The following is a 22,500-nucleotide window of genomic DNA, read 5'->3' on the forward strand; positions in this document are numbered from 1 at the left end:
GAAGGAAAACACGCGAAAAGTCTTCATTCTAAGTTTGATTGTAAGTTACACGCTTTTTTAAAAGAATAACTTCTGTAAGAATATCAGGGTGAGATTTCAGAGTTAGAACAATAGGCCTATTGTTTAGAACAATAGAAAAGTAAGAATAATGCTCACCCAATTATGAGACTATTTTTGCACATAATACGTTGTGTTTCAAGCAAAATGAGTCAATTTCTTGTTTTAGCCCTTTTTATAAAAATATACAGTTTAACAGAGGAACAAACTAAAAAAGATAAGACTGTGATGACCAAAATGTTGAGAACAAGTTAAGAACATTCGAAGGCTTTAAAGATTTTGGATGCTCTTATAAAAAATCGTGTATCAATTCTTGTGGTTACCTTCTAAAAAACATTTTATCTCAATTTTTTTCACCAGTTGATGAATCAATTTTTGAAGCTGATATGGCAGAATCACTAGCAGACATTGAAGAAGCTGGTAAATTGGAAGGAAGATTCAAAAAATTTTTCAAACTCGGTGACGACTTTCTAAAAAGATTTACAATGGTTTTATCCGTTGCAAACACCGCTTGTCTTGGTTTCAAACTTTACAAAGATTTTAAAGATGATGCTCCAATGTACCAAAAAGTCATTGATGGGCTTCAGGTTAGTTTTGGACTAATTGTAATTTAAAAGTTAATTCTGGATTCTTTCCGTCAAGAGTTATTAAGAATTGAATTACAAAAATGACAATTTCAACTAAGAGGACGTTAATAAAATGTTTTATTACCTTCTTTCACATAGGGCTTAGTTTTAATGGGTAATTAACCTTTTTGTTTCAATTTTCATGAATTGTCCGCAAAAAATTGAACTATTTGGAAATTTTCAGAAAATTTTTCTAAATTGCCGTATCAAAAACTATGAATGCGTTTGTATGAAAAATTGAGCAAAAAACACTATTTTTAAAATTTTGAGACAAAAAAGCCTTCACAAAAATTTTCTGAAGATCTATTTTTATTTCAACCAAAGATACACCATATACCACAAAAAAAGTATTCTAAATATTTTCTTTTCACCGAAAATAAGATCTTCATCATTTCTTTTTCATCTCTTTGACGAACTCAAATTTTCGGCTTTATTCTGTCCTAACAGAATATGCATTACACGTCAAAGTTTTGTTCGCTGCTTCAGGCAGATATTATATTTTGTACATGGCAAATATAAGAAATTCACTATGGCCAGAGTTAATTCGAGTTTAAAAATTTATATGACCTAACAACCTCGTCTAAATTGGATCGATGTAGATCGTTTACCCTGTCAAGTAGTGAAGCTATTGTAGGCCATTGTAATACTGTCTATCTTATTTCTAAATCAACTTATATATCCTAAGGAATAATTTGATATCACCATGCCGATGTAAGTACTCAAAGTTTACTAGTTTTTAAATTATGATGTTTCCTATTTTTTATGTTTTGCAGTTGATGGTTGGTATTGGCGAGATGGTTTTTGTAGTTTTGGAGTTTACAACAGATCTTGCTTTTGTTCCAATCGTCGGTCAAGTGTTGGCAGTTGTTGGTGTCATCCTCGATATCATTTTACTTATTCTTGGAGCAACTATGAAACAGAAAACACCAGCTCAAATCTTTATCGAAGGTGAAGGTCATGATTTCTTGCAAACCGTGGAAATTGATGAAGAAGTGCTTGAGGATGATGACGACAGTGACAATGGTTCAGTGAGGAGCAAAATCAGAAGAATCAAAAATCGAATTGCAAGAAGAAATCGAGAATTGGTTGATAAGAAAAAACGATTGGAGAATGATCAATAAGAAGAAATGAATGACGAACAAATAGAACAATGGACAATAATGGAAAAATGGAACATTAGAACAAAAGAGCAATAGAACAATGGAATATTAGAACAATAGAACAAAAGAACAATAGAACAATGGAACAATAGAACAATAGGACAGTAGAGCAATGTTGCAATGAAACGATAGAACAATATAGCAATCAAACGATTGCTGACATTAGAATTAAATTTTGAATTTTTAAGTTTATGTTAAAATTTTCGTTTGGTATAATAAAGTTTTTTAAAAAATCTCATCTTCATGTTGTGTATAAGAACGTAACCATTCTTAAATCTCAAACTTCATGTACTTAAAGTCTATTCACGATAAGTGTGCACTCTTTTTTCTTTTACCTATAACTTTTGAAGGAATTCTTCAATCTTTATAAATGTGGTATCGTTGGAGAGATATTTGTGAGTGGAACAATTTGAAATAAAAAAATCTTCAAAAGAATTCTAAAAATGAAGATGAAAATGAAATGAAGAAATCTTGTAGAAAAGTGCTATAACTTTCATTTTCACTGGAGAGATTCTTTGATCTTTGTACGTCATTACTGTGAAGAAATTTCACTGAAATATTTATTCAATACAAAGTTATGATACAAAGTTAATAAGTGATTGACCCCAATAATCAGCAGAAAACAGCAAAAAACAGCGTTTTTAGACGTCAATCAGCTTATAACTTTGTTTGATATCCTTTGACCCTTTGACTGAATGATTATTTTTGAGAAATCTTTTCACAGTGATGACGTTCGATAATCGCGGTTTCACTTCAGTGAAAATGATAGTTATAGCACTTTTCTACAAGATCTTCATTTTTTTCTTCTTCATTTTCATCTTCATTTTTAGAATTATTTTAAAGATTTTTTTATTTCAAATTGTTCCACTAACTAATATCTTTCCAATGATACCAAATTTATAAAGATTGAAGAATTCCTTCAAAAGTTATAAGTAAATGAAAAAAGAGTGCACACTTATCGTGAATAGACTTTAATTACTGCACTTTTTCAAGGGCTATGTAGATGTTAACCCGTTAACCCTGTCCGTGCCACTGTTGGCATAGGCCGACAAGAGAATTTCTCCAAGAGTTTCTTTGCCAGGGGGGTGGGGGTTTCAGGGGGTACCCAATTTCGCAATTCCGCCAATTTTTTCTCCAATTTCCGTCAAACCGTCTAAAAATAAACCAAAAATCTGTCTCCAAAAATCCCTTTCAAATTCAGAACCCAATTTCCGTAATTCCGTCTAAATTTTCACCAAATTCCGCCAACCATAACCCCCCCCCCTTGCCAGAGGTTTTTTTAAAGTTTATTGAAAGTTCGATTTTGAACTAAATTTCATTAAATAGCACAGTTGAATAATTAAGATATATTTCAACGAAGTTTTCATGATTATACATTTTTCAACTCATATCACTTATATTTCTGATATTTTTCGGAAAAAAGCTAAATGTGACGGTAAACTTTGTGGTCGCTCATGTCGGCGTATGCTGACATCTGGAAAATAGGTCGAACCTTCATTTTTTCCGTGGCAAATAGGTCACACCCTTAAAAATACGAACGGCAGTTAAAGGGTTAATAGTTCATTTTGCCATGCTCCTAGATATAGATTCTTATTAAATTTAGAAATACAGAAAAGATAGCAAATTTCAAATCATTGAACTCTATTCTCTATGTGTTTTACCTATGATCTGTTACCTATGATCAGTAAAGATTGAGTAATCTTTTAAACGATACAAATGTTTCTGCCAGGCTCCAGTAGTGTTTGAAGGTATGTCTAAAATATTGAAAAATCTATTAAGGCCTGGGGACACGAGAAGTTTTTTTCGCGTTGGTGCAATAACACATGCTCCATCCTACCAACCTGAAACGCTTTCTCGTGTCTCCACCCCATTCTTTTTTTTACTAATAAAAGTGAAATCGATAACACCGACAAGAGCTGAGATTAAATCAAGGTGGACACAACCTCCCACCATAAAATCTTGAAAAAAATGATGGAAATGTCATGCAAACATCTATATAGAGTTTATTTATGATGACGTCAGCAGATTTTTATGAGAAAATTATGAAAAATGGCAACAATTGGACAATTGAAACGGTTGTAGCCAATGAAGTATGTGCCCGAAGGGCTAGAATCGAGTTTTTAACCTTTCTCAAGCAAGAAAAAGTGAAGCCTTAAAATATGCGCCGTATTTTTGACGAAGCATTGAATCTAGAGATTCCTATGCTTCGAGTGATATCTTTTTCGAAATTCAGGTGTAAATGTTAGTTTCAATCTGTCAGCGGACCGCGCTAGGCCGCACAACTTTGATAGGATTCGGTAGCTTTCAAATCCTACCAAGGAGATTTGATTCTGGGCTTATACTTCATTTGTTTGTAGCTCTTGATGTAGGAAATATTTTTAAATTCTGTTTCGCCATCATAAAGCTAATGAAATTCTCTTTCAAGATTGAATCAGATTTTCACAATTTCAATTCCTGTGCATCAAATGTTGGAATTATTTTTTTTTCTGAAATGGCGCCCCCTTCTTTTTGAAATGATGACGTCATCGCAAAAAATCTTTTTTTAGAAAATGTTCCTTTCCCTCATGCTATGGTAATCTACAGTCAAAATTTCATTTTTATTGGTTGAAAAGATTTTTAATTAAGAAGACGGTGAAGCATGTAACGTAAGCTACTGGACACACCGGATCTTTATTTATAAAGATACAGTCTGTCATTTCCATCATCTCTCTTTTGAATTTTTGTTGACAAAAAGGGGACATCAACCTACCAAAAAGACCCGGTAAAAGTTGAGCAATAGCATCTTATTGGAGAAAAAGTTGGCCAAAAAAGTTTGCTCCGATAAGGTATATATCTAAAAGAGTTTAACTTTTGTAACTTTCACGACTTTTGAATCAAGATGAAAAGGACTGTGGGAAAGAATTTTGGTCGAATGAGAGAAGTAATAATCATGACGATTTGTTTGCATCCCCGGGGGGGGGGTACTTAGGCAAAAATAGGTGCTGGGTATGTGCGGACGGTAAGGGTCGGGTTTTTCACCTTTCAAAGTCTCTCTAAGGGTTACAAAAATCAGGAAATTTCAAAGTAGTCTCTCTTCTCTAAGGGTGGGAAAAATCACGATTTTTAGAAAAAAATTTTGATTTTGAGAGAAGATATTACAAAAAAGTCTCACTAAGGGTAGGAAATTTTTGAAAATCAGAGAAAATTTTCGAAAAAGTCTCTCTAAGGGTCACTTTTTCACTAAAATTTGGTCTCTCTAAGGGTCGGTTTTCGGAGGTCCCGTCCGCACATACCCCTCGTTTACCAACCCTAGTACCCCCCCCCCCGGGTTTGCATCCATAACTTTATAACCAACCAATCAAGCGCGTGATATTATTAGCGCTCAGGTCAGAGCCAGAGGGCTCGGCTTTTCCTTTTCTCTCACGCGCTGAATATTTAATTAGTGTTTACATTATTTGATTGACAGTTTTATTATAAGATTATAAGTAATAACCCACTAGTTTACTAGTCCAGGGTGCCCTACGAAGTGACACAATTCACTACCTCGGCCGCTGGTCTACTCGCTTCTTTTCCATTTGGTCGAAAATAAAAGTAAGTCTCTAGGCTATTGCTTCAAACTCAAAAATGTGCGAAAAATTTGCAGTCGGCTTTGGCAAACCTACACTATGGTATTTCTCAAAATAAAACATTTTTCTATAACTGATTACATACTTTTCTCACTGTTTGACTTTGCGAGTATAGTATGATGTTTTTTCTTATTTTAATTTTTCTTTCTAGTTTAACCCAACTGAAAGACAATTGAGAGAACAGTTTAAAAGTTTGGAAAGTTGGACAAGTCAAGGTTGTCTAGTTGTTTGAGAGCGGTAAAGATGTCAAGATTTTTTCAAGATTCAAATCTACAGGTATAGATAGGTTTTGTGATAATCATTAACTTTTTAGCTGTCATTAACTACTACTGCCCTGTATATTTTATAAGTTTTATAACAACATAACTAAACTCATCTACACCAGCACTGGGAGGTCGTCAGTAGTCCGACAGTGAAAATGCCCGACGTTGGATTTGACGAACGCGTCAGTATTCCGACAACAATTTTGTCCGACAACGAGTCAAAAAACATATAAAGCGAAATATGAATCACCAAAGAGGAGGCACATATTTTATAAGCAACCGCGTACATATAAAAATCTAAAGTTCCGACTCTGAGGTTTGGCCCCTAAACCCGACTTTTCTTAAATTTTGGGAAGCTTATTAGGATTAGGCTTTCAAGAGTCAAGACATTGGATTTAGAATTAGCTGTTTTTACGACCCTTCTTTGGGTCGGGGGTTGGGGCTGGAGTTAAAGTTTGTGATTTACAACCACCTTATAGCATAATTCTGAACATGCAAAAAAGGGACCTTTAAAGGCGGTGCATTCTTTTTGCTATATATTATCTTTACGCAAATCTCAGTGAAAAACCCTTATTCAACATTCGACACTCTAAAATCTTTCGTTTTCGGACAAAAAAGTGACGTCGGAAAAAAAAGACTTCTAAATTGTAAATTTATTTTATAGATTTGGACTATTTTACTGTCGGACTAGAAAGTGTCGGACTAGTGACATGCACCCCCAGCACTGCAGTCTACCGTGAGTGGCCCTAAATCCGACAGCCCTGCCTAAATCCGATGGGGTCTTTCAAAGATACAAACTAAAATAAAAACAAACCTTTCGCTGTGACACAATGAAGATACCAAAGTGTCAACTAAACTGAGAGATTTGATACACTGAACCAGTTGAACCAAATAACAACAATTGCTTCTTATACAAAACATAATTTTTTATTACAAAATTGTTAAACGTTTTTAAACAGGAGCAATGGATTCAGAACAATAGAGGTAATTATTTTTACAACTCACATTTTAATTGATCACATTAATTGACATCTTGACATTATAGTCATTTTGTTAGATGTTTTGTTTCCAGAGTTCTTGCAATAGTTTATTGCTCAACTTGGAGAGGAAATTTTGGTAAACATAGATTTTTTTTCATAGCAGTTATTTGAGGGGTCGGATTTAGGCAGGGATGTCGGATTTAGGACCACTCACGGTACCTACAGGCAGTAAGTCACACTAGCGTCCCGCCAAAATGCATATCAAAGATTAATGCTGCGAAAGCGCTATATCGTTTACTTGACTCTTAAGCAAAAAAATGCACAGCAAAACTTAATCGAAGCGCTGTCTTGGGAATACACCTTTCCTGTAATTCGTAAAACTAATGCGCGCGCATTATTTTGATGCTCTCCACCGTTTGGTCTCTGGAGGTAAACAAACCCGTTTTTGCCTGCGTTCCCTTAGGGAAAGTTGGTTTTTTGAGCTTTTCTTAAGTTCTGTCAAACAAAATCCCCTCAAATTTTAGTATGTACAATCTATTCATGATATTATACCACCCTGAAAATATTTTGCCAAAAGAAGGTCGCTGTCAAAAGTTAAGAGAGATGTGGTGTTGGAGAAAGCAGGCTCAAATCCCACTTTCCCTAAACGCGTTTTTTACCTCCCAAACAATTTTATACACAACGGTGGAGCGCACATTTTCCCGGGCCATTTCTGAGAAATTTGAATTACGGGAAAGGTGTATTGAATGACAAAATTTGGTTGTTTGATTTTGGCTGCTGCAAGTTTTATTTTGTTTCAAACTTTCAATTGTTTTAATTAATTGTCTTGCGAACTTGATTCAGGATAACTCTCATCCTTGTTGTTAGGGTGGACAGGCCAAAATTTTCCCCTCAATTTTTAGAAACCAAACTATTTTATTTGAAAGTCCTTACCTTTGTGAGAAAAATGAGGGGTCATTTATTAGAATTGGTGAAGTATATATTCCCAAAGTTATTCCATTTTCAAAACACAAAAAAATCACCTTTTCAAAGAATCGCCTCCTTACACCACGCCAGCAAGACATAATTTTCGGAAGCACCGAAAATGGCGGATGAAATCTAGTCTCCGTGTGGCGGGGTGTGAGGAGTTTTGCCGGTGCGGTCTGAAAATCGGCCCGATGACTGTTAAACTTTAGCTTATCGCTAATGAGCTGGAATCATAGTGTCCTAGTAGGTTGCCCCCCCTAGAAAATGGAAAAAAATCCCTCTCCCCCCCTTTTAAATCCCCCCCTGAGATTTGAAAAAAAATTTTCCCCCCCTAGAAATTTTTTTTTTCAATTTTTGCTCTTGATGCTTCTATTCACGTTATCTCTGTTGTATATACAATGAAAAATTGAAAAAAAAGTTTCCACAGAGTGAAATTCAAGCATGTATATTTTTTAAGATGAAATCCTCAGCTTTCAGATGGTGTATGGTGCTTAATGAAAAAATCCGCAATCTTGTTAAAAAATCTCAATTTCTTCTTATTTTTCGAAATTCCAGACGGCCTGTAGATTTTCAAATAAAGCACTTTGTGATAGATTGTAGCCTAATCTTACCCTGAGTTTACTAAAAAACTGCGATTGAAAAGATGAACTAGCTCAATAGCAACAGCCATTTGTTTCATGGGTTGAGAATTTTCCGGTGCCGTGGTCAGCGCTAAATCGTGTTTTCACCTTGACGTCAAAAAACATTGAATATCTTTGGAAAGAAAATAGATACCTGGATGCAGTTTTTTTTACTTGTTTCCCTGATAATTCCTGATTGATTTAAAAAAAAGAATGAACAGATTTGGATGATTTAAAGGTAAGTACTAATGTATTGAAGTTCATTTTTGTAAATTCTTCCTCGTTCCGTGCCAAAAATCCCGACAAGTGCGCACCCTATTGTTGTTGCAAATACATCCTGTAGATGACTGATGTTGTTTTTTCTGAAAGCTAGATTTCGTAGTGTGACTTAACTGACAGGATGTATTTGCAACAACACCCAACTCAACAGACAGTTACACAATATGCCAAAAACATTTTGTTCAACCACCTTCACTTCAAGATAGGCCACAAAGAATGAACTCCCTTTTATACTATAGGATGAACCATATTCATATGGCTTTCAGCCTCTTGCACTCCATCGCAGAGGCTAATCAATTTTAATGACTTTTTTGACTAATGACCAAGTTGAAATAGACCTTTTCGTCTTTCCATCATTAAAAAGACAACAAAGTATCTTATAAATAAATATTATAATCATTAGAACAATAAAAGATGGAATTTCTCAATCTAAAAAGAATTCCGTAGAGTCGTTTAATATCGACATGCGTCTTGTTATTTCAACATAGCTGTAGGCTGGTCTTCGAAATAAAAAGTCAAACATAAACAAATATTGTACATACCAAAGTTATCAATCAATCACTAAATTGTACTCTCCATATCACGTCACAGATTGTTGAAATGTAAGAAACGTGAAGTAGGTTGTTTTTGAAAAGAAAACTTTAACGATGTAGTCACTAAAAACTAATTAGTATGCTTTTATTCAACAGAACGAAGATATCCAAATCAAAACAACATTTTGCACGTGATGAATTTTTTAGTGCAAGGCTGAAAGCCACATGAATATGGTTCATCCTATAAAAGGAAGTTCATTCTATGGTGGCCTATCTTGAAGTGAAGGTGATCGAACAAAATGTTTTTTTTTATATTGATGTAACTGAAAGATGAGAGTTACCTGAATCAAGTTCAAACAGTCAAGAACAAGTGCAAATTAGGATACCTTCGGCAGCAATCTCTCCTACTTAGGACAGGGGGGGGTCAGTGTACCAGAAGGTGGCATGTATCCTTGGGTGGGTGGGTGTTTGAGAAAAAATTTTGTCATGTACTACCTGTGTACTATTATAAATGGGGTGTTGGGTCCAAAATCGATTTTGATTTTTACTACCTGTTTACCAAAATAGGGGTGTTGGGTCCAAAATCGATGTTAACAGTATGGAAACAAAAAGGTTCAGAAATTATCTGCTAAAATAGAAATGTAAAGTTGTTCTTTTATAAATTGATCAAGCCAAGTTTGTCCAAGATCATTCTTCCAAACTTCTTGGAATGAATTGAAATCCTACCAGATCCCACTGAAATGAAGGTTTATCGAGTCAATTTAAATATTCGAACATTCAAATTCGAACATTCGAACATCAGAGGACTCACACATGGGGTGTGAGACTCACACATTATCACATGGTCTCACGCAACTTTTGAAAAGTTTGATTTCTCACGCATTTTGGATTTTTGAGAAAAATTCTCTTGTTTTCCCGATTTCCAGATTTCCTGAGTTTCCGAAAAAAAGTTTCCCCGATTTCCCGATTTTTGTAAAAATGTTTACCCGATTTTCCGATTTTTTCCAGGTAGTACCTAGTAGTAAATGGGGGGTATGGGGTGGTTTTGTTTTTTTTCCAGGTACTACCCGGTAGTAAATAGGGGGTATGGGGTGGTTTTGGGATTTTTCCATGTAGTATGGTGTACTTCAGGGGTGGGTGGCGTGGGTGTCAAGTTTTGAAAAATACCTTGTAGTACCATACATGCCGCCTTCTAGTACACTGACCCCCCCCCCCCTGCTTAGGAGAGTATCTTAAATTGGATGATACAAAAAAGTATCAAAAATAGCAATCAATATCCTAATCAGTGCGTCACAAACAGCGATATTTCGATCGCACAGAAGTGCTTCAAAACACCAGCTTTTTTGGAGTTTTTTCTCATTTACCCAAATGCTTCAATCTCGCTTAGGCTTAGGGTCAAGACTAGAACCCCTAATACGAGACATTTGCCTGACGGAAAAAAAATCATCATCGTCAATTTTGTTAATTGTCAGAATCGTTTACTCACTGGAAATAGGCAACTTTCTGAAGTTTCGTTTTTTTTCGGTTGTGCTTCATTTTAAAAATAACAAAGATGAAAAGTTACCATCAATCCCGCAAGTAAAAGAAAGTATTCCGACTAGTCTACGAAAAGTGCGCTCGCGCGGGGAATAGAATATCTTGCAAATTAATATATGCATAAAACTGACAAAATCCTTTCTTTTTTATGCTTAGGTGACGTCACCATCGATCCTGACTTGACAATAGACCTTTTTTCAAATAGGATGTCCTGTTGAATAATTATGTAGTCAAGCCATAAAAACAATGATAGAGCCATATGCATAATTATGCATATTGTAATAATTACATGGCATGGACCAGGGGTTTAGGTACCCCCTAAGAAAATTGGTACCCCCTGAATTTTAGGTACCCCCAAACAACAGACGTTAATAGGTACCACCTGTGATTGGTACCCCCTGTGACTTGAGTATATGTCAAGAAATGAAAATAATAATGATAGTTAGATAAAAGCAAGATAAAATATAGTTCCCAAGCCCCCAGACCTTACTGCATAAAAGTTAGATACCCCCAGAGATCATAGGTACCCCCTGAAATTCAAAAAAAAATCCAGCCCCCAGCCTTTTTCAGGAAGATTTTGGTTGTAGCCCCCCCCCCCCTGCGGGCTGGGGGGGTTCATGCCATGTAATTATGCATGGTTTTATCATTGTTTTTCTGCTGGACTGCATAATTATTCAACAGGATGGCCTCTTTGAAAAAAGGTCTATGCATAATTATTATGAGCAGCCAAGAAAGTTTGTGTGACCCAAAAATTGCGCGATAAACGAAGCCCTAGAAAAACGCCCACTGAAAATTGAAACTCGGAATTTATTGAATATTTCACTACAATAACATGGTTTCTGCCTACTTTTTCAGCCCCCCCCCGTTAAAATGCAATTTTGCCCTTAAAGAAAACTCCCCCCTTAAATTGAACAAAAATTACCGGTACCCCTTGTTAGAATGTCCCCCCTTAAAATGAAAAAAAAAGGGAATCCACCCTCCCCCCCTATTTTTAGACTTTGACAATAACAAAGTACAACGATTGGTTTGATATCAATGCCATCAACATTATATTAGGTACATAATGATATCCAACTAAATAAAATTCAATAAAAAGAAATCATTGAAAATAAACTGGATCCTATAATCAAATGATACAAATAAAACTTCTTATGAATAAAACCAAACTAAAGATGCAGTACCTGGTACAACAGTTGTGTTTTGCTCATATCTTAGGCCTTGGAAATTATCTTTACCATTAGATTTGAACTGGGAATGTTTTCTAATTGTAGTCCTAGTTTAAGTTAGGTCGAGTAAGTGGTCTTCCCAAGTAGAGAATTTATAGGCAGTAAAACACAAGTAAGATTTCATGCTTATGACATTGATTTTGGATGTGACAGAGCTGAAAATGTCAAAGATCATTAATGTCAAAGATGATTGAATGTCGACCAACTATTTCAAGAAAATCTTTGTACCCTTCAGCAAACAATTTTTACAATTGAGAGAGAGAGAAGAGAGTATGCAGATTCATGGGCCACGGCGAGCCATTTGAGTGGGGGAGGGGAAGGTTTAGGAAAGAAATGTCGCCCACCATGGTTGGTCGACGAAGAAAATTTTTCACTTTTTACACCCTCAAAACAGCTTAAAACGTTATCTAATTGGGGAGAATAATAGTTTTTATGGTTTGATTTGGTCTGTTAAAGGTCATTCTAATGTACATAACTTTCAGGTAGCATGGTCTGCAAAATAGTGGGCATGAGATTGTGAGCACAAAAACGGGAAAGAAGATATTATTAGACAAAGAAAATTATTATCAATAAAACCAAATATTTTAATCCCCCCTTTTTTCTTATTATGATAGATTCTTGCAGCCCTTGATAAAGAATCCCCCCTTATTTAAAAAAAATGACAAAAATCCCCCCTTTTTTAAAAGGCAATTATTTTGACCCCCCCCTCTTATTTTAAGGGGGGCAGAAACCATGAGTAATGAAGTATCAAACTTTTCGTTTTTTGTAATTATTATATTAAATACTATTTTTTGAAAGTCAAAGGACAAGTAAAGTGAATTTAAGCTGATTGGGTGGATATTGGGCGGACAGGCGTTTTGCATGTTCCGAGATCGGAAATTAAACGAGAGTAAAAGACGGGGGCGTCTTAGTATGTAATATTAATTCTTTTTTTTTTTTTTTTTTTTTTTCGCGAATGAAAAATGAATTTTTGATTTTTGAATTAAGGAAATATAATATAATATATTATATTTGATTGTCAATGCCAAAAGATATTTCTTTACTTTACGAATAATCTGCTGTGTTGCTTTGCCACTTACCCCCGGATTGTTTTAGTAGGCATTTCGGTCACATAAATAAAAACATGTGTATATGTTGAAGCCGACTGTGGACTGACCGAAATTGCAATTACATAAATTATTGTGGAAGTGAACGCTTTAGACGAATGTTTGGGAAATCAAAAAGACAACTTTTGTGAGAATGTTGAGTTTTGTTTATATGGCACCTTGTGATGGACTGATTAGTGGAGGCTAACATGCATAGCCCTCAAATGAATGACCTGTCTGGTCATTAAAATACAACTACGCAGCTCCGCTCACAGCTCTACTCTACCATTTTTGTTTTGATTTATTGTATTTTAATGACCAGCGAGTTCTTTCATTTGAGGGCTATGCATACGTTAGCCTCCACTGATGCAAGTTACCCAATCTCAGGGTAGCATACACGAACGCATTTTTGTGCGAAAATCGGACCGTAGCAGGTCGTTCCGTAAACCAACCAAATCTTGTCATTCAATTCCCGAGACAGTGCTTTGATTTTTAATCAAGCAGAGCAGAGTGTGGATCGAATCCTTCAGATCCTTGGTTAGAAAAAGCTATACCTGTTTACTTTTTTCTTGCCAGATTTAACAAATTCACACGACCTTTCCACAGTACTCTTAGGTTCCAAATAAACGCCCCCCCCCGCTTGTTAATTTTTCGAAAATTTTCCACCCCCCCCCGGACCTTATTAGGACCCCCCCGTTTATTAATCTCTAAGAATATTTTCAGCTGTCAAAGTGAAGGCCCCTTATTTTGCTCTAAATAGCCTGATTATAGCCTATTTTTACCTTATTTTTGGGTTTCAAAAGTACAATTTCCAACCCCCCCGGCAATTAGGTCCCCCCCGTTTATTAAAATCTAGAAAATTTTCCAACCCCCCCGTTTATTCGAACCCCCCCCGTTTATTTGGAACCTAAGAGTAGACACTTCTAAATTATCTGCCATTATGCATTATGAAGATGTTCCGAAATTAACCAATTGGGTTTACAATCGGAATTCCTCTGGGAGTTACCAAGTCGGGAAATTTAAAGTGACGTAATAAGAAAATACTGTTTTTCCGGGGGTTAAACATATAAAAAAAAATTGAAACGGTTTATTTTTTTCTTCATTATATATTTAAATTTTCATTATCAAAATTCTAGAAATGCTAATTTGTAGACCATATTAGAAAATGTTTATATATTTCGCAAAAATTTTATATTTCGCAAAATAAACACTTACAAAAAGATATTCTAAGATATCCTTTGAATTGCTTAGATGGTCACATATTTCTTTGTAAGAATGATGTTTTTTGGTTAGCTTACTCTTACAGATAGCAGCAATAAGTGTATTCCATTTGAGTTTTTGAGCAGAAACTTTCGAGAGGACAAAAAATCGCAAAATTCACGACATTTTACTACGCGAATTTAACGGAAAAATAATTTTCCTGTGTATATCTTTCGCAAATCAAGACGTAAAATTGAGAATTTTCACATGAAAAAAATTGCTTAGAAGGTCAAATACTTTTTGGATTGGCTTGAAACAATTGTCCTTTGACTTATTTAGAATTTTTAAAGATATTCAATTTCGTGAAAAGGGCCAAATTTCACAAAAAAATTAATACCCACATCCATTTCAAAACAAATGAACTACACAGCTTTCACTTGCAGCTCTACTTTCTATTTCAAGAAATTGTGTGTGAGTGATAAAGCAATCAACAAAAGAAACATAGTGTCCTTCAGGGTCTCTTCCCCCCCATACCTAGAATGAAAATTTTCCATCCCCCCCCCTCATTTTTCCCCACCCTGCCTCCAAAAATTTCTCTGTCCCCCCCCTCAAGCATAAAAAGCTGTAATTTGATGAATTTAATGCTTATTGTTTTCCCTAAGGTAGTTCTAATTCATGAATAAATGGAAAGGATGGTTGTTTTCAAACCGTAATATTGCTGGTTGAAATAAATGAAAGAAAAACTAAGCATATGCTATACACCCAACCCTGGCTTCAAAAAAAATTCTTTCCCCCCTATGCGTCCTTTTGACCTCAAAACCCATTCCCCCCTGAATCCAGAGGGGGAGGACACTATGTTAAACCAATAAAACATTAAATAGAAAAGCTGTACTGTGAGACTGGGTAGCTTGCATATTTTTACTTTTTTTATAATTTATCCAGACAGTACAGGCTACATATCATTGAAAGTTCCAGGCGTGTGGTCAATTACACCCCTAAAACCTCAATTTTAGTAATACAAGCGTTCAGTTGTGACATTTTAACACTAAGAGAGGACACAAAAGAATTAATTAGCTTAAAATTGGCTAAATTAAAAGTAGAACAACCACCCAAACTAGGAAGACTACAACAAAATGCTAAACAAAAGAGGTATATATACAAAAGATTAAGAAAAAGGTGGTTGTTAAATAGTTGCTTGAAGCGAGAGAATGCTTTCCTAGGTATCTAAACAATTGGAAAAAGTAAATTTTATTTTATGAATTATGTAAATAGAGATAAAATGTTATAATCTATTGTAAAAGTTCTGACGCATTTATATACCTTATATCTTGAGTTTCCTGTCCATACAGGTCTACTTTAGGCATATAAACTCTTTCTCAAGCTGAACGCTTCTTGATGCCTGCCTGACGCAAAATTTACACCATAAACTTTTGTGAATTTAAGGACATAACCCTTTTTGTGAGTATAAATCTTTGTGAATCAAGACATGAAAATGAAAATTTTGACATGAAAATTTTATAAAAACTTCTCACTTCTTTATCCCTGGATAAATACTTCTTGAGTTAGATTGAGACATTTATGTTAAGAGGCTTAAAATCACAGGCTAAAATGTACCATTAAATTTTACATTTTTATCAAGTTAGAAGTTTTACAGAATTTTTATTTTGTTAAGAATTTCCCAAGCACAAACTTTTGTGAATGGCCCTAGTAATGGTTTTAATAAAAGGCATAACAGAGGCGGATCTGGGATTTTTCTGAGGGGGTTCAAAAATCTCTTTTCAAAAAAATTTTTTCGGAACAAACGTTTTGGGCGTAGATTTTGCACCCGCCCTGTTTGGGCGGTGTCACCTTTTTTCCATTCAACATGGGGGATGTTGATGAGCGCCTGCGCGTCTGCAGTTCCCATTACCTATGAACTCCAAACATAGGCCTCAGCGGGGGACCATTCAAAAAGTACGTACGCTCGAAAAAGGCAAATTTTTGACGCCCCCTCCCCCTTGTACGCTTTTGTACGCTTTATGTGTACCCCCCCCCCTTCAGCGTACGTACGCTTTTTAGTACACCGGCCCCCCCCTAACCAAAGTCGAAACTTGTAACTCTTGTAACAGTAGAATATGTAGGTATCCAATCGTATTTATAACAAAGTCTCAAGAAATTAAAAGAATCTATAAGATGAACAAAAATACCAAAGGAGAAATGAAAATAACAATCGCAAAAACCATTCTTTGATGTGAAAATATTGCGTTTTTCTCTCAAAAAAGACAGTGTAGGAAAAATTACGAGCGTACGTACTTCTCCTCAAGGACCCCCCTCCCCCTCGTACGCTTTTGGGAGTACCCCCCCCCCTCTCGAGCGTACGTACTTTTTGAAAGGTCCCATGCGTTGAAAGGAGGGCGGTAAGCCAATTTTTTGTTTGTCCCGGCTTGAACAGCCAGAGGCTGAACGTGTAATAATCGTTTGTGGTGATATTCATATATACATTGGGAAATTCCCTAACTGCAATTGCGCACATCTAGTTTCTTCTTTTCAATCTTATCACACAAAACGTTCATAAAACGGAAATATAGTTAGTATTATATTTCTTATATTTCTTTGGTTTGACCTTTTATTTTGATAAAACAGACACCCAGAGCATGCCCAGAACTGCTTGTTTGGTGCTTTTATATATTCATGGTTCTTGCAGAAAATGTTTTTGAGAAAGCCATAGAGCAAATAAATGGTTTTGAAGAAAAGTTTGAAGAAAAATAAGCCAATTTATAATATTAAATACTTTACACACTTCAGTTTCATTTCGTGAATATTTAAAACATAGTAAAAAAGTTCGATAATTTATTCTTATAACCATTTTTTTATGGAATTTCTTTGTAGCGAATTAATTGGCTGACAATCAAGCAAAAACTTTTCATGTTGAGTATGTTTACATTATAAAACCAGAAATCGATAATATTTTGAAAACAGTGATCAAGTTAAAAAATAAAGGAGATTATTTATATAATACATACAAGGGAATACAATATTCTTAAGATGGAAAAATAAAAGATTGCCAAAAAGTGGAGTACACCAGTGGAGTACTGATATAATGTGTTTTATGTGCAAATAGACTCAAGAAATTCTAGCTCTCAAATTAGATGAATAATCTCATAAAAAAGTACTTTTTACATTCAAAGTAAAACGTTTGATGTTTTTAAGCATTATTAAAGGTACTAACAGTAATCATCAACAATCTGTAGGAAAGCACTTTTTCAACTTTCACAATGATATGGAGTGTTGTTTACAATTCTTTTGGTAGAGATTGTTGTTATATATCATTTCATAAATTCTGCATTCAACCGTACTCTTTTATGCTTACTTGTAGGGGGTGGAAGATGCAGGGGCAGTACTCTCAGAGAAAATTCATAAAATGGGGGGTCATTATTAACTGATTTTGGGGTGATTTTCCCAAAAACCCAAGGAAAATGAAGGTTTGGCACTTTATCAGGAAAATTTCATAAATTGGAGGTCATTACAAAATGCTAATTGGGTGATTTTTTCCAAAAAATTGCAAAATGTCCACCTACAATTAAGCACAAGAGGGTAATTTTTTCAGAGGTCACCGATGTCTCTTTTTGTATAAAAGTACACCACATTTTCATATGATCACGTAAAAGTAATCTTAGTTTTGTTTTGCAAGTATAAAGTGGTATGAACTCTCTTCTTATGACATGACGAAACCAAAAATATTTCCTCGCATCACATTATCTTGAAGCATGCATGAAGGTTCACCTTTCCAGAAATTTCATTCTTCAACCAAATTCAATCAAATTGCTAAAATGTTGTTCCCTAACCTTTCTTACAGTCTCTGTTATAAAACAAATTTTGTTTTGTTTTTCTATAATAGTTTTCAAGAATAAAGCTAGCTAGCTTTTTTTCCATGTGAAATTCATCAATGTCCAATGATGGGAGAAGAATCTCTCGAAACGTAGCAATGTGAAATTCATCATGTCCAATGATGGGAGAGGAACCTCTCAAAACGTAGCCAATCGCAAATCTTGTGATCCATATGTAGCTAGGTAGATTTTTCCCCGTGATATTCCCGATGCCCGATGATGGGAGAAGAGCCAAACGTAAATTCGTGATTATATTCAAGACACAATAAACTTTCACCAAATATTCACAAATATAAGTCCTTTCCCATAAATAAATTCCAAACTTCATTTATCAAGCAAAATTGATTTAAGTTTTGTTTTTGTTGGTATGAATGCTTTTCCTCTAAAGATAAACCAAAACAAAAATGTTTCCTCAGAATGAAAGTCTTTTTCTTTTATCACTCTTCACCACATCAAACAAAAGCAGATGAAAATTCCATCACACAGAGTCTTTGTCAAAATCATCATACATTGATTGATATTGTTGTGTGATTCTCAAATTTACTGATTAAATTGAACCAAAACTGTCCTCAAAAAGATAAGTAATTGCCTGATTATTATTACCACTTTTCAGGACTTCAATTCCTTTCTTTAAAACACTGCATTAAACGCTTGTAAAGAAGTGAGGTCGTTTGCCGTACGAATGGCTACCCTTCAAATCATTTCAATATTTTGCCGGCGACGACATGCGACTGAAAGTTATTTTTGTAGGAAAATCTTTTACGCTCAAAACGGTCGGTCTCGTATTTTCGAGAAATTTTCTTGAACCACCTCAAATTTGCCATTTCACTGGATGCATTTTCTGAACCAGGTTCAAAATCAAAGATTTTCCTAGCACAGAACACAGCTAGATATTAATCCCGCAAAAAAAAAGTCATAACAAAGATTTTTTACAGCGCGGGAAAGCTAGCTACGCCGTACACACATAACCTAAAGATTTTTTAGCGCGGAAAAAGCTAAGTTTGTAAGTTTGAAAATTTTCCCGACCTTCAGAGCTTTAGCGTGTCGGAAGAAAATTTCTACATCGGGTGCCAGATAAGCCACATGCATACAACCCCTGGTAAAATAATATCGAGATATGACCAAAAAGAAAAATCAGTTCCGATCAGAAAACTAGATTTCACTTGAAGAAAGGGTCTTTGTTAGGTCTTTGTTTTTTATTTACTAAAAGGGTTGGGGTGGTTCAGCTGAACCATTTGAACCCCCTCAGATCCGCCGCTGCATAAGCTTTTACAAAAAAAGCTAAAACTCCCAAAAAAGGCCAATGAACATTGTGAAAGTTTTGACTTGAAAAAGTTTATACGCCTAAAGTAACAATATAAAAACAAAACTCTGTGTATTTTCAGGATGTCAGTAAATTTTGAAAAGCTAAACTTTGGAAAGAATTCCGTCACTGAGGTTGAGCACACAACTTACACCCTAAGTGATGGAGTCCAGCTTGGAATGAAGTTATGGCTGCCATCTTCTGTTGATCAAACATCATACTTTTCAAGTCTTTTGACCGGTGACACTGAAAAATTGAGCAACCCCATCTATTCAAGCGAGGGATCTCCATTTGGACAAAAGTTTCCTTGTATTTTGGAATATCTTCCATATGCCAAGGACAGTTCTATGACACTTTCCAGAGATCATCAACGTCATCCCTGGATGTGCTCACATGGTTATGTTGTATTACGTGTTGATCTTCGCGGGACTGGTTCTTCTGGAGGCTATTATTATGGAGAATATGAGCAAGCTGAAATGGATGACTGCATTGAACTCATCAATTGGCTATCTGTACAAAGCTGGTCAAATGGATGCATTGGAATGTACGGTAAAAGTTGGGGAGGTTACAATGGTCTACAAATGGCTTACAAACAGCCAGAAGCTTTAAAAACCACAATATCTTTGTATTTGACTGATAACCGAGCAACAGACGACGTACATCACCAAGGGAATACTTTGATTCCTAATGGTCTATTGAGTTGGTCCAATTTCATGTATGCTATAAATGCACGACCTCCTCACCCAAAGTATTTCAATGATATCACTGCTTGGAAGAGATTTTGGTTGGATCGATTAGAAAATAGCTGTGAATCATTCCTAGGTGATTGGTTGGCCCATCAAGATCCAAATGACTCCTTTTGGAAACATGGTTCAGTTTGTCATGATTATGATAAAGTCAAAATTCCCATGCTTATTATTGGTGGTTTAGGAGATGCATACTTAAATGCTATTTTGCGTATGGCAGGCAAACTTAACGACGCATCACGATTTATTATGGGCCCCTGGGTTCATGACTGGCCTGATGTATCAGTTTGCGGTCCAAATATAGATTTTCTACAGCTTTGTTTGTCCTGGTGGAATCAACATTTGAAACCAGAGGTGCAATCACAAACTCTTGAATTACCTCGATTATCATTTTATCTAAAGGATTCTCACCTTGCCAATGAAGTGTTCAGTGACGCTGTTGGAAAATGGATCGGTTTCCCTAACTGGCAGAAATTGCTCTCAGATTACGAGAAAGCGACACCTGATTCACTTGCTAATTCACATTTGAGATATCTATATATCTCGTCATCAATGTCTGTCGAATATAAGAAACCAACTGTCACTGCAGACAAGATTGAATTAAAGCCTCATGCTTTGCAAGGGGTAAATTGTGGTGAATGGTTTACTTCTGATTACGGTCTTCCTGGTGACCAAGCTCAAGCTAACGCATATAGTGCTTGCTGGAAAAGTGAGAAATTAACCAACGATTTCGTTTTTGCTGGATTTTCAAAATTTTACGTTTGTATTTCAGCTGAGAAAGCTGGCAGTTTCAATTTACAGGTTCGAATCTGTGATGAATTTGAATCTGGTGAATCAACATTGATCACTAAAGGTTGTTTGAATCTTTGCAATCATGAGAATGGATGGGTTGGTCATTTCTCTGGTGATGAAACCATCTTTGAAATTGGTTTAAATTGCACTGGGTATACTGTCAAACCTGGTCATTGTATCCTAATCAGTATCTCACCAAATTATTATCCAATGATGTATCCAGCTATCAATAACCAAGGTTTATTTGTCCACCCATCCAAGTCTTGCCTTATTATTCAATCAACCGTGGGCGAAGAATCACAGCCTTACCTACCTTTTGACAAACCAAAACCTTTGTTAGAGTTAGATTGCGAAACAACAGGTGAGCATAAGCTTCAGATGTCTTCAGAAAAAGTTGATCATAACTCTTATCTGTTTAAAACCACATCTGATGAAGGCATGACAAGATTCCCCCATCTTGGCTACGAATGTCACAGTAGAACAGAAGAAAAATATTACACAGATGAGTTAGTAACATATGCCAGCATGGATAGTATCAATACTATTGAATCCAATTTCGATATCGGGAATAATGAGAAAATGAAAACCTTCATTGAAGCTTATGAGGAAATTAAAGGAGATGACAGACATTTTCGAATCAAGGAACACTTGAAAGTTTCAATGAATGGAGAAATGTTGGTTGAGAAGAAGAACACACGAATTATACCTAGGAAATATGTGTAGGATGTTTTATGTATGCGATTTGTTCTGTTCTGTTTAGCAACCAATGTAGTTTGCTGGACATGCTCATTAAAAACGGCAAGTTTTTGAGGTTTTTGTGACATGTTATACCAATGTTACTTAATTTAGCTATTATCTTTCTAACAATAAATGGTGCTTTGTAAGACTTGGCCTGATGTTTTATGTTTCGATTTGCTCGATTCTGTTTAGCGAGCAATGTAGTTTGCTATACCAATGTAGTTTGCTATATTTAAGATATCATGATCTAAATCACGCCTAGGTCTGGAAAGAAAGAGTTTGAAAGATTTTGATTTCGAATGAATTTTACCAGAATTAATTTGAATAATTAAAATTCCTACCATTCCTTTTTTTATTTTTCAAATATTATATTGTTTTATTATTGTATGTATTTTTTAGGACTTTAATGCGCCGTCGTTTAATCTAGGGTTAGGGTTTTTTCAATAAATGTGAAAGGGTATGCCTCGTTACTTTAATATTTTACAATAATTTTGGTTTCTTTTAATAAAGCCATTTCGATACTACTACGGACGTTTGGCCTAAAATGGAATTTATACGTTGACATATTTCATTTCACGCGAGCAAGTGTCTGTACCTTGAGCTTAATTCATTCTGTTGTTTTTTTAATCAGCAAGTCAGTTTTTCAACTTAACTCTGAACCTTGGTATTCTTATGTATGTTGTGCTTATAAAATTCAACAAGCATATGACTTTGCAGGACTTAGCTTTGATCATCGAGCTTGTCTGCCCGAAATACAAAACGTGAAAGTTTTTCGTTTTTACGTGTATCGCAGGTCTTAAACTTGTTTTAAATTTATAGGAGATTGTACTTTTTTAGCCATTTTTTAAATTTTAGTCTTTCGTTTTTCTTTTGAATATAAATTTTTTAAATGTGTGAAGTTGTCCTTTGTTGTTATTAA

General features: G+C 35.2%; 2 protein-coding genes across 2 annotated transcripts; both read left to right on the plus strand.

Moving 5' to 3' along the window:
• The first annotated feature begins 421 nt into the window (after positions 1-421).
• LOC136806631 (uncharacterized) lies at positions 422-1,849 on the plus strand. The gene is made up of 2 exons (XM_067063218.1): positions 422-644; positions 1,457-1,849. Exons 1-2 carry the CDS (start codon positions 444-446, stop codon positions 1,802-1,804), a joined length of 549 nt encoding a protein of 182 aa, XP_066919319.1. The 5' UTR covers positions 422-443; the 3' UTR covers positions 1,805-1,849.
• Positions 1,850-5,661: 3,812 nt separating this feature from the next.
• LOC136806622 (cocaine esterase-like) lies at positions 5,662-22,021 on the plus strand. Its single transcript, XM_067063211.1, has 2 exons — positions 5,662-5,724; positions 19,388-22,021. Exon 2 carries the CDS (start codon positions 19,389-19,391, stop codon positions 21,564-21,566), a length of 2,178 nt encoding a protein of 725 aa, XP_066919312.1. The 5' UTR covers positions 5,662-5,724; position 19,388; the 3' UTR covers positions 21,567-22,021.
• Positions 22,022-22,500: the final 479 nt, after the last annotated feature.

Source organism: Clytia hemisphaerica, unplaced genomic scaffold, assembly GCF_902728285.1.
Source record: "Clytia hemisphaerica strain Z4C2 unplaced genomic scaffold, Clytia hemisphaerica genome assembly, whole genome shotgun sequence".
Taxonomy (NCBI): Eukaryota; Metazoa; Cnidaria; class Hydrozoa; order Leptothecata; family Clytiidae; genus Clytia; species Clytia hemisphaerica.

Coding starts and splice junctions, on each gene's coding strand:
- LOC136806631 (XM_067063218.1), top strand. CDS start 444: ATGGCAGAATCACTAGCAGACATTGAAGAAGCTGGTAAATTGGAAGGA. Junction 645..1,456: donor AAGTCATTGATGGGCTTCAG/GTTAGTTTTGGA, acceptor TATGTTTTGCAG/TTGATGGTTGGTATTGGCGA.
- LOC136806622 (XM_067063211.1), top strand. CDS start 19,389: ATGTCAGTAAATTTTGAAAAGCTAAACTTTGGAAAGAATTCCGTCACT.